Source organism: Oncorhynchus nerka, linkage group LG15, assembly GCF_034236695.1.
Source record: "Oncorhynchus nerka isolate Pitt River linkage group LG15, Oner_Uvic_2.0, whole genome shotgun sequence".
NCBI classification, from domain to species: Eukaryota; Metazoa; Chordata; class Actinopteri; order Salmoniformes; family Salmonidae; genus Oncorhynchus; species Oncorhynchus nerka.
In genome coordinates this window covers 82,576,546-82,589,891 of record NC_088410.1, presented here as the reverse complement: position 1 = coordinate 82,589,891, position 13,346 = coordinate 82,576,546, and the positions used below count along the sequence as shown (strand labels likewise).

At 42.6% G+C, this 13,346-nt stretch overlaps 1 protein-coding gene across 1 annotated transcript in view; it reads left to right on the top strand.

Annotated features, from left to right (window-relative positions):
* Positions 1-13,346, top strand: part of LOC115143409 (E3 ubiquitin-protein ligase PDZRN3-B-like) — a 150,538-nt gene that overhangs the window by 9,292 nt on the left and 127,900 nt on the right. The window contains exon 3 of the mRNA XM_029683811.2: positions 1,073-1,180. Coding sequence (XP_029539671.1) covers positions 1,073-1,180 — 108 coding nt within the window. The remainder of the gene's footprint in view (positions 1-1,072; positions 1,181-13,346) is intronic.

Genomic DNA, 13,346 nt, shown 5'->3' with positions numbered 1-13,346 from the left:
GAAACGATTGATTAATGGCGTTTTCACCCTTGACTAGTGTTGATGCGATTCAGAGACAGAGTTGGGTTGGAAACCAGGCTGAGTATGATTAAAGGCTGGCCTTCGTAGACACTGTAGGGTCTAAGTACTGAGTTTGTCCACGCTGTGGCCCCAGGGCAGGGGGATGCATGGCAAAGCATCAGTCCTCTCACTCTCCTGCTGTGACATTCCCTTGGCAATCCGTGCCATTTTGGGAGGAAATGTGTTTGTTTCACAGTTAAAAATGTGCTGTGATGAGCTCGGAAAAAAAGGAAGCAGACCTGAAATAATGAATTGCAGCATTCACACCTTGACTTCTGAGGTTTCTTTAAGTATTCCATATAAATTTAGCACACTGTCGCACGACTTGGCAGAGGCACAGGGTTGGTTTGATGTGGTTTTAGGAGAGAGCAGAGAGGGATGTTGGCAGTGCTTTGTTAAGCCAATCGTAGCTCTTACAACTCAGGGGTCACAGCCTCACTGATGGACGCAGAGTAACTCATATCCTTCCAACACATCCATTCAACATTTAGCCCCTCTAACGGGCTGGGTCAGAGTTGTATTATCCAGCCCTAGGAAACATGTCAACTGGCAGGCATTTTGGCACTGGGGCTCTGTGGAGCCCAACATTAAGCCCTGTGTAATGTGCACCTGCAACCACTTGCCAGTCACTACAGGCTGTTGAGCCCTGCGGTTAATCGCTGGGTTAACAAGGCTGCGTTGATGACTGCAGTTGCGTTCACATGTAAAGACCAGCAGGGTGTCTCTGACCCTGATTGGTGGGAATGGGTAATGGGAAAACCATTTTGAATTGTCTGCATAATGTCCTCAGGACTTTTGAAAGTAGGTTAGGCAGATTTAGCAAGAGACTTGTTTAATATTTTAAAGATATTATTTTTGCTGAATATTTTAAAGTAAATTAGCATGTATTGTAATTAAATATTTTTATGTAATCATCTTCAATAGTTACAACTATTTCTTAATCAATTTCATCAATGTGTTATCTGAGATGATCAGAAAATGGGTCATTAACATGGCAGTTTTTTCGCCACAGGACGACCATGAAGGCACTTCGAATGAAGGAATTTTTGTATCCAAGATCGTTGAGAAGGGACCAACAGACAAGGAAGGAGGCCTTCAGATCCACGACAGAATAATGGAGGTATGTGACTGACCTTCTGTACCATTTCGTGTGAAGGCCAAGAACCAGGAGGTGAGGTGGCTTCTGGGGCATTTAGCACAGCACTTAGCATGTGTCCATTTTCTCCATGCTAAGAAATAAAGCAACAGATAGTCTGATGGTGATAAACGATCAAAAGCAGGAATGTTCTTTTTTAATACAGACACGACAGTAACAGATAAACATTGCTAAACAACTTTGACTATATTTGCAGAAGTTACATGCAGCAAATGTCTCTTATGTTAAGACTTTTAGTGAGACATCACTGTAAATAGAGTTAGACCAACCTGAGCCCAGGCTGTCTCTCTATGTTTGCTATAGCTGCTCAAAAGAGGCACTCGTTTACTGACTAGCTGACGAATTCCTTCCGACAGACCTGCTGTGGAGCAGCATCCTCTCGCCTTCATACAAAATCTCACTGTGCAAAGGTCATGTGCTCCTGCGGGTCACTTTTAAGCGTGTACAGAAAACCAACATCACAAAGGTTTATTTTATAGTGTGAACTAGAGGTTGTCACAAAGGATGCATGGAACTCAGATGTTAAGTTTAACTGTGCATTACTGTATTTGTATTTATTATCGATCCCCATTAGCTACTCTTCCTTGGGTCCAGCAAAATTAAGGCAGTTTATACAATTTTAAAAACATTACAATACATTCATCGACTGTGTGCCCTCAGGCTGCTACTCCACCGCTACCTCATATTTACAGTACAAAATCCATGTGTACGTGTGTGTATAGTGTGTATGTTATCGTGTGTGTATGCATGTGTCTGTGCCTATGTTTGTGTTGCTTCACAGTCCCTGTTGTTCCATAATGTGTTTTTTTAATCTAATTGTACTGCTTGCATGAGTTACTTGATGTGAAATAGAGTTCCATGTAGTCATGGCTCTATGTAGCACTGTGCACCTTCCATAGTCTGTGGACGTGGGGACTGTGAAGAGACCTCTTGTGAAATGGCTTGTGGGGTATGCATGGGTATCCGAGTGGTGCGCCAGTAGTGTGCGCCAGTAGTTCAAACAGACAGCTCAATGCATTCAACTCTCATAAGGTATTATCAGAAGTGGTGATGAAGTCAATCTCTCCTCCACTTTCGGCCAGGAGAGATTGACATGCATATTATTAATATTAACTCTCTGTGTACATCCAAGGGCCAGCCGTGCTGCCCTGTTCTGAAACAATTGCAATTTACTTAAGTCCGTTTTTGTGTCAACTGACCACGACTGAACAGTATTCCAGGTGCGACAAAACTAAGGCCTGTAGGACCTGCCTTGTTGACAGTGCTGTCAAGTGCCTTATCATGGACATACTTCTCCCCATCTTAGCTACTGTTATATCAATATGTTTTGACCATGACACTTTACAATCCAGAGTAACTCCAAGCAGTTTAGTCAACTCAATTTCCACATGATTTATTATAAGATTTAGTTGAGGTTTAGGGTTTAGTGAATGATGTGTCCCAAATTCTAGAAATTAAATTTTTTATTCCTTGCCACCCACTCTGAAACTAACTGCAACTCTTTATGTGTTGCAGTCATTTCAGTCGCTGACACGTATAGTGTTGAGTCATCCGCATACATAGATACTCTGGCTTTCCTCAAAGCCAGTGGCAATTCATTTGTAAAGATTGAAAAAGTAAATGGGCCAAGACAGCTGCCTTGGGGAATTCCTGATTCTACCTGGATTATGTTGGAGAGGCTTCCATTAAAGTATACCCTCTGTGTTCTGTTAAACAGGTAACTCTTTATCCACAATAGCAGAGGGTTTAAAGCCATAACACATACGTTTTGACAGCAGCAGACTATGATCAATAATGTCAAAAACTGCACTGAAGTCAAACAAAACAGCCCGCACAATCTTTTATCATCAATTTCTCTCAGCCAATCATCAGTCATTTGTGTAAGTGCTGTGCTTGTTGAATGTCCTTCTCTATGAGCATGCTGCAAGTTTGTCAATTAGTTTACTGTAAAATGGCATTGTATCTGGTCAGATGCAATTTTTTCCAAACGTTTACCTAGGGTTGGTAACAGGCTGATTGGTGTGCTATTTGAGCCAGTAAAGGGGCTTTACTATTCTTAGGTACCGGAATGACCTTTGCTTCCCTCCAAGCCTGGGGGCACACACATTCTAGTAGGCTTAAATGGAAAATATGGCACATAGGAGTGGCAATATCATCTGCTATTATCCTCAGTAATTTCCCATCCAAGTTGTCAGACCCTGGTGGCTTGTCATTGTTGATAGACAACAATCATTTTTTCACCTCTTCCACACTAACTTGACTGAATTTAAAATTACAATGCTTGTCTTTCATAATTTGGTCAGATATACTTGGATGTGTAGTGTCAGAATTTGTTGCTGGCATGTCATGCCTAAATTGCTAATCTTGCCAATGAAAAAAATCATTAAAGTAGTTGGCAATATCCATTGGTTTTGTGGTGAATGAGCCATCTGATTCAATGAATGATGGAGCTGAGTTTGCCTTTTTTTCAATAATTAAATTTAAGGTGCTCAAAGCTTTTTTACTATCATTCTTTTTCATTTATCTTTGTTGCATGGTGTAGTTTCTTCTTCTTTTTATTCAGTTTAGTCAAATGATTTCTCAATTTTTGGTTATGCAGCCAGACTTATTTGCCATTTATTTTGCCTCATCCCTCTCAACCATACCATTCCTCATCAATCCACGAGGATTTAAGTTTTTACAATCATTTTCTTAATGGATGCATTCTTATTAGCAATTGGAATAAGCAATTTCATAAATGTGTCAATTGCAGTGTCTGTTTGCTTCTCATTACACACCACAGACCAACAGATATTCTTTTAACATTGGAATCACTACAAAACTTCTTATACACTATATTAGGCCCAGCCTTTGGGACTTTGGTTTTCTAAGATATGGCTACTATTTTGTGATCACTACATCCGATGGATCTGGATACTGCTTTCAAGCAAATGTCTACAGCATTAGTAAAGATGGGATCAATACATGTAAGCCGCAAGATGACAAATGTTTCCCTACAGCCGTCATTGTCAGACCTCAGCTACATATTTTCAGAGCAATGACTAGATGTTTGTGTTTATCCATTGAAATAGTTTTTTTTTTAAGTATGCATCAAGACTAGATTGATAATAGTAGTTTCTGTCCTGTAGTTCTTCCACTTACTCTAAGATACGTTCTGAGTTCTGAGCAAGCATCACACTTTCGCATTAAGTAAGCATTGATACTTGATAAATGGGAGATTTGAGCAAAAATGTAAGCTACATGCTCAGATTTGTAGTTATTATGCATCCCTCTAACCACATCCTTGGTATTGACATGCATACGTTTTAATGTTAGCACCAGAGAGACAGATACTGTACAACAACCTATCCCTCAACAGTAACCACTTCAAGCAGCAGTAACAAGTGGCTGAAATCCCACTGTTCGTTAAGATATATCATAAGATCCCTTGACAATAGGCAGATTTAAGCCACCAAAACCGACAGCAGTTCAGTGCCTAGTGACTAAGACCTATAGGGCCTCCAAGTGGCCTTGTTGCCTGTTCTGTAAGGAGAGATTTGTTCATGTGCTGTGTGGCTGTCAGTGTGACTTACTGGGAGAAGGTGTGTGTGTGTGTGTGTGTGTGTGTGTGTGTGTGTGTGTGTGTGTGTGTGTGTGTGTGTGTGTGTGTGTGTGTGTGTGTGTGTGTGTGTGTGTGTTACCAGGTGGAATCAGTGTACTGAGCCATCTGAGAACACCTCTACAGGATCCTGCTGTGCTCAGTTCATAGCCATCCATCTTTTATCAATTAAAAGAAAGCAGATTTAGCTTAAGGACGATATTGGACCCACATTGGTGTTTTTGTCTCTGTATTGTCTTTGACCTAATGGGGGAGAAGTCACAGAGAGGAGTGGGTAGAGCATTAGGAGAACAAGGACATGTAGAACCCCAGGACAAGATGAGAAACCAAACCGATCCAATTAATAATACTCATTGTATACACTGACGGTGCATGGTTGCTGTATCCCTGGGTGCTTTTCATTTGATAGGGAATCTGATAGAGGTGGTTTAAGTTTCTCAATCTCAACAATCCTCTTTGTTACAGCTAAGCAGATAAAAGTACCCTTTCATATTTTATAAGGCACAATAGTTCAGTTTTGTTTCCTACCTGGGGGGATGGAGGTCTCAGTGGTACCAAGTGATGAACTGAGGGGGAAAATGAATAGAAAGAACCCACCGGCAGTTCCGTGTACTGTACTCCCAACCCTGTGTGGCTAAACCAACAGCCTGTAGCCTCATCCTGCTCCGCTCGCTATGTAGGGCCCTGTGCACAGCTGGAGCATGCATATTTAAACCTGTGCCACCGGAACCCTCCCAGTACTGCCTCGTCTCTCCCACAACTCTTCTGGCAGGGCTTTTCTTTCTTTAGTGCTACTTTTCTCTACTTTAAAGTTGGATGCAACGTGATTCATTTTGAATGGTTGTTTGTGGATGTGGCACATTTATGGGGGGATGGCAGGTAGCCTAGTGGTTAGAGCGTTGAACTGACAAGGTAAAATTAATTATTTCTGCCCCTGAAGAAGACAATTAACCCACTGTTCCCCAGTAGGCTGTCATTGTAAATAGGAATTTGTTCTTAACTGACTGACTTGCCATGTTAAATTAAGGTTTCATTTATTAATTTCCTGGCATATTGGTATGTAGGCTATGTGTAAGTTGAAGATCTAGTTTAAGTCAGGAATGTATTCGTCCAAATCCACATGGTATGTAGCATTCTGGTTGTATTGTGATAGTTTTGGCTTGACTTTCTGCTCAGATTCTCAAAAGACTGGCTGACATGACAGACATCAGGGTGTCACTCATCATGCTTTTACCATTCTGATTTCATTGTCCCTATCCCCTTTACAGTTGGGCCTGCACAAGAGAGATGTGAGATCCAACAACTTTAGTGCTTACTCATCACCACCCTCCTACCATTTCCATTGCCTTTGGAAATGAAAGCCCTTTTTTTAATGAACACCATATGAAAGTAGATCATCTAAAAGCAGATAATGTGGATCACCATTCATGCATCACAAAAAAAGTCCCAGTGCCTTGCCTTGCTGCGGGGATCAGCTGGCCTATTTGGAGCCATTTACATAACATGTGGAACTACGACAGAATAATAAGTTCAACTGAGGAGGCAAAAGCACTGGGGTCAATTCTTTCATAGGAAAACACATGGTGTGGTGTTCCATCTTCCCCCTGTGAACGTTGTTGTTCCAGGAAGTATACATGGATGGGGCGGCAGGTAGCCTAGTGGTTAAGAGCATTGGCCAGTAACCGAAAGGTCACTGTTTTGAATCGCTAATTGAAAAATCTGCCGATGTGCCCTTGAGCAAGGCACTTAACCCTAATCGCTTCTGCAAGTCGCTCTGGATAAGAGCGTCTGCTAAATGACTAAAATGGAAATGGTCCTGGCTTGTTCCTCGGTAACAGCCTCTTCGTGGGGGAGTGTGATGGCAGATGTCCCTCCTCTGCAGCACTGCTAATACTTCAGCCTGGGATGAATCAGCTCATGAATGCCTCCTTGTTCAGCACACACATTCTCTCATAACCTGGATCTATGTTTGCTTTCGCTCGCTCTCTCCGCAAGCTAAATATCTGGTTCGGAGTAGATGTGTTTGCCTGAGAAGATTTAATGAATAGGTTTATTTAAATGAAACTTATGTGGCTCGGTATAGGCAAAGAGAGCTCTGTGTTGTGAACCTTATCTCGACAGGGGGACTTAGTTTAGTCAATATTTTCACATTTGTCTTAAAGTGAGATGCTGTAGTAGATGTAAGAAATTGTTTTCAAACATGTTTAAGTCTTGATGTTTTCCTCTTTTTTCTTTTACAGTTGCCTAGCCATCTGCCTGCACATTTCATGTAGCCCTAGTCTCTCGGGGCTAGATCTTCACATTGACACACCACACATTGTTAGTGCTTATACAAGGAAATGTGTGCTTGGTTTTTGTCTCTAAGAAATGTCTCCGGGTGTTTACTCATGCCTCAAATGTTATGCTGAATCCTAGCACCATTGTCTGCAGGACTAAACCAATGTCACAATCCCAAAATGACTGTTTCTGATCTCTCAGGGAATGGAGTTGTTTTTGTAGGAATCCAAATGCAAGAATGGGAGTAGAACGAGGACGCTGAGGCTTCAGTTGTAAATGTCACCTTGTAAATCCTCTGTAAACACTCTCAGGTCATGAAGGTTGAAAAACAACAACTACTTTAAAATAAACTGACATTGAGGAGAAACCAGTTGTAGTCTTGAGAGGCCATGTGTCATTGCCAGCAGATATGTGTCCAACTTTAATTGTGGCAGCAATGTAAGCTGTAGTCAAGAACTCACACAGGGCTGTAGAGTCCTGCTAAACCCTGTCTAATGTCAGAATAATAGAGTCTTTAGTGTTATCACTGTTTGTACTTGCTTGGTCTCTTTCTCTCTGTGGCCCTGTTTTGTCTGTAGCATTTGAAGTAAAGGCTCAAGCTAAGGCTGTGATAGAGTTTAGCAGCAGTAAAACAACTTTGTGCAGCATCTCCTGTAAATGTCCGTCCCAGGGTGGAATCAACTGTATTTTATTTAGGTCACTGTCGTATGGTACTGATTTAAGGAATGTGCTTTTGAGTTTTTCCCCAGAAATGCATGTGATGCTCTCCTTCAGGCATAATGTAGGCTTGTTGTTACGAAAGTGACTCTCCAGTTCGATGGTGGGTTGACTAGCCACCCTGAATAGAATGTAAAAGCCTGTCATTTGTTTCTACACAACAAACATAGCATAACATATGACATATGAATTCACTTGCAATTACTTGTTTTTCTAACTTGCTTGGAAGTGCATGGGGACTGGGGAGGACTGGTTGAAAAATGTATCTGCTAATGACCACATGTCTGATATGCTATTTTGACTTACCCTCACCCATCCCCTTATTTTTATTAATGTTGAAATGTTTATCACAAGACTGTTGAAATATATGTTAATTGCTACAGCTGACAATTGCCAAGACATCAAGGTAACATTTTATTTTGGCTATCTACTGACTGCCATGTTGTACCCGCTTAAAATCCCCAAATCAGGATTGTTTGAAGGATAGGTGACTAGAAAACAGAATGCTATTCATTTAGACAATTATGTGACCTAGTCCGGTTAGAGTGGCGAGGTGACACCTTCGTTCAACGTCTGGAATTTTGTGGGTCACGCCAGAGCAGTCCTTATCTCCATGTGACCGCTTTGCTGTAAGGTTACTCACGGTGCACCACTTCACTCTCCAGAGCTGTTTTAGTGGCGACTCACCAGCCAGACCTTCCCGGTGCTAAATGGCAGCCTGACTGCCTGGCCAGGAGTTGTGAATGGTGGCTGGTAGAATTGTTTAGGGAGTTGTGAATGGTGGCTGGTAGAATTGTTTAGGGAGTTGTGAATGGTGGCTGGTAGAATTGTTTAGGGAGTTGTGAATGGTGGCTGGTAGAATTGTTTAGGGAGTTGTGAATGGTGGCTGGTAGAATTGTTTAGGGAGTTGTGAATGGTGGCTGGTAGAATTGTTTAGGGAGTTGTGAATGGTGGCTGGTAGAATTGTTTAGGGAGTTGTGAATGGTGGCTGGTAGAATTGTTTAGGGAGTTGTGAATGGTGGCTGGTAGAATTGTTTAGGGAGTTGTGAATGGTGGCTGGTAGAATTGTTTAGGGAGTTGTGGCTGGTAGAATTGTTTAGGGAGTTGTGGAAGAAACAAAGCGTGCATGTTGATGAGGCCTAATTCTGTCTGAAGTCCTGTTAGCATTTCTCCCGCTTACATTTTACATTGGTCATTTAGCAGACACTTATCCAGAACGATTTACAGGAGAAATTAGTGTTGAGTGCCTTGCTCAAAGGCACATTGACAGATTTTTCACTGAGTCGGCTCAGGTATTTTTGTATGTTACCTGAAACTGTCACGGTTGTGTGGAGAGACGGACCAAGGCGCAGCGTGATTAAAGTTCCACATATTTGTTTAAGCGAAACTTCCAAACAAAAATAACCAACATCAGCAGCGCTATATACACTAACTCAAAACAATATCCCACACAGCAGGTGGAAACAGGGAACCCTTAAGTATGATCCCCAATTAGAGACAACGAACCTCAGCTGCCTCTAATTGGGAACCATACCAAGAGCACCAACATAGAAATAATAAACCTAAAACACCCCCTAGTCATGCCCTGACCTACTATACCATAGAGAACCAGGGTCTCTCCATGGTCAGGATGTGACAGAAAATGTATTTAAAAATTAGTGAACCTTTCAAACTTGGGTTAAAAGGATTTAGGGATTTTCGTCACTTGACTAGAATGAGATGAACTCTCCCGCTAAATAAAGGTTCAATAATTCTTTATTCATTTTTTCCCCCTGAGAGGGACAGAATGCCAGGTCCGACAGCATGGCGTGGGCAGTCCATCCTGACTGTCGCTAATAAGTTGTCACAGCACATGGCATCTTGGACAAGACATGTGTCACAAGTTCCCAGGCGTTATTTCTGACCCGGAGGCTATGAGGAACAGAAATGGCAGTTATTTCCCTAAGGGGGATCACATGTTGTTTGGCATCCCGAGACAAGAAGCAGGCCTTTGTCAGGGCCTTTATTGGATTCAGGCCCCCGTGCAGTCGGCCGGCTCCTCTCTCTCTCGGTCTCTTGCTCTCTCTCTCACTCTCTGTTTCTCTCGTAGTCGCTCGCTCCCTGCTCAGTGCAGGCAGGCCAGTCTCAGCCCCATGCAGCCCAGCACAGGGAGGCACATTCCGAGCCTCTTTGGCTCATCTAAGGGAGGACATTAAATCAAATCTAACTTTTAAAGAGGCCATAATCAGCTTCTGGTAGTGGTCGCTGCGCTGTGCAGGGCGCACAGTAAGGCCCCCCGACTGGAACAGGCACAAGGCACATTTTTGTTTTTCCTTCTCCGTATGGAAATGAGAGCAAAATAGATTTTTGAAGCTGTGGAGTGATTACATATACAACCCTAAGACGGTATGAGGTGAACTGTCACCTCGAGGGGCCCGCCGCTTCTCTTCATCTGCACCACCACTGTATGCCAATGCCACACACAAAAATATAGTATTTTCCTCTCCATCTGAACAGCATCCCTTCCTCAAAGCAGAGCCGGCGGGTGATGATTTTCATGGAGACTCAATGTTTGACCGACTATAAATGTGTTTGCTTTTGCTCTGACAACAGTCTCTCTTTATTCATAGAACTCATTCCCTCTGTTAATTTTAGGGCCCTAAAGGTTTTAGGGACAGAAATAGACAGGTGTAATTAAGGCAAATTTTCCTGCCAATCAATCTCTGGGCTTGTGTAAATGGCTCAGTAACAATAGGCTGAGGTTGCCCTGCACCAGCTGCTCTCCCTGTCAGCCCCCGACCCCAACCCCTCCTCCCCCTGTGGACTGCCCACTGTCTCCCTAATTAACTACCCTCAATTAAACGCTAATAGGCTGATTAACAGACCCTTGTTGGTGCTGTAATGGCCTGTTGTTTCCTCCTGGTGCCCCTCTGAAATGTTTCCTGACTGCTGTACGTTAATCACTGCCCATTCGGAGTGCTCTCTCTGGGCTCGGCAGGCACCAGCTTGGCCAGCTTCACGCTCCACTGTCCTCCAGCTAATTCTACTGTGATTGATTTCCTTACCAAAAAAGCCCAGAGTCTGAACCACAGTTGTTTCTATGATTTCATCTGTGTATTATGTCAAATAAAAAAGTCAGGGAGGACTAGTGATTGTAAGAAATTATCCATGAAGTAAAATTTGACCGAGGCAGCTAGTGCTGCTAACCCACAGCTGTACACTTTAGGATAAATCACACATAATGCTGACATGCATGTGGTTTGGGCTGGACAGTTTGGGTGTAGGCTTTTTTATTTGTAAAAGAATCATCATTTTATGGGACTGCAGCCTTCCAAATATGGAGTTTAACTGATGGAACAAGATAAGTATCTTTTCCTAATATGATACGTGGGAGTTTTTTATGACAGTCCAGCATTATGGTGATACATGGAAGTACATTCCTGGTTTACTTCCTGGATATTTCCTGGATCATCTTTTCTAAAGTTGGCTTCAGACGCTGCGCGTGTGCATGTGTGCGCGTGTGCATGTGTGCGCGTGTGCATGTGTGCGCGTGTGCATGTGTGCGCGTGTGCGTGTGGCTGTTCCTATTCAAATGGCCATACTGTAATTTGAACAAAGTTTGTTCAACATTTCAACAGTGACTTCATGTTCCAACATCAGTCCCTTCAGCAGGTTATATCTATAGATGTCCAGCTCTACAGACGTCTCATTTACTATCATAAATCATATACAGAATGAGAGGGGATTGAGTGTGCTCTCTTCAAATGGAAACTTTTTATAGCCAGGCTCTTGTAAGCTGTGAGTGTTAAATAGATTTTCCATTCTTCACCAGCACTTTAATCAGGTACATTATACTGTTGAACTATATTGTAAATGCTGAAATTCATGGCAGGAAACTCTTCGTGCAGAGTAGCTTATAACAAAGACCCCATAAAAGCTCTTTGTCTTCCTCCCTGTACTGCAGTCAGACTTCTGTCTAACAAGCTCGGTTACTCAAACTCACTCTTCCTTTTCAAAACGTTCTTATCTCTCCCTGGTTAGTGCCAATAGATGTTACTGTATTGTTTATTTTGCTTTGTAATGTCCTTTACAGATGTTATTTACGCGGAAGAACACAAAGGGTTGACATCAATTTACTGCAGGTCATTCTCCCTCTTCCAACTGGCAGATGTTGGGTGATATCTGAGCTAATTGGAATACTGTACATCACCTTGCAGATGTTTCTTTACAGAAATCAACGACTGTACCATTCACGCAGAAAACATGCTCTACCATTTACAGTACATCTTAAAGAGCCGTGCACCTGCTTTTACATCCCATTAGGCTGTACCCTGTCTAGACAGTGGATGGGTCACAACATGTCATTGGAGGCTGAAGTGGTATCCCAGGATGCTTTGGCGCAGCACAAAGGGTGGCAGGGAGGTTGGACAGGCATACAGGGATGATTCAAGGATTCACGGTGGCAGCCTGGCCTCCATTGCTAATCCTGACAACATTGACCGCTTTAGAATTCTACTGCTCCCACCCTCGTCAGCGTCTCTTCACAAGGGTTTTAGATGGCCTCCCTTTCACTTGCCAACAAAGTAGAACTGGTGGCCGCTGCGCGCCTTTCTGATGCAAATGTGTCTAAATAGAAAAACATTGTTAGAAAGGCTTGGTTCATAGTCTGTGTTATGCTGGTTTTGCCTTTCTCTCGTTCTTCTGTGAGAGATGTTTCGCTTTCAAGTTGTACCTTTCTGTCTCATTCAAAACTTCCTCTTTCTTTAAAAAGAGACAGAGAAATTGCCAGAACTGCCACATCGAGGAAGCAGTGGAGGAACACACACACGTGGCGTGGGAGTGGGGCCAGGCTGCAGGCACCTCCCTCAAAATACCTCCTCGCTCCACTCTTGTCTCTTCTGTATGCGGATGAGGAAGCCTGAAGCAGGAATCAACGTTCTCCCTTCACTGTCAATGTAGAGTAGAACTATTCTCTCTCTCTCGTGAAGGAAAGCATTACGGATCCTTGATGTGTTTGCTGATGCTGCTTGTCATGTATCGTTGTTTAATCAAGAACAATGTCTGTTAGTCATTATGAGATGTTGGAGAACATAATTGAAGCAAAGCCACTGTCAATGTAACCACACACTAGTCTGGTATGTGTGTTTAAATGGCCAGTGTTGTGTTAAACCAACTGCTAACTGTCATACAGTGTTAGTGAAAGGCTTTGAGGGCGTCACAGATTAGTCTTTCTTGATGAACCATCTGCTGTTTCAAATATATGTACAGCCCAAAGTATTTACTTCATGGAATATTACACTGTTATAGTTATTTACTGAATCTCTGCTTGGCACAACTACTCTCTAGAAACATTCCATTGTTAACTTGATTTAGTGTGTGCAACCATATCACTCTTAAAGAATCTATTAAGTCTGTCCCTATTTTTCTGAATCTCACCATCTCTCCCTACCAATCTGTTTCACACTCACATATACAGTGTGGAAATGAAAGAAATATGGTGTAAATCAAGCACATTGTCCAGCTAGGACTGGCGTGGCGTTAAACAATGAGCCATTGTGG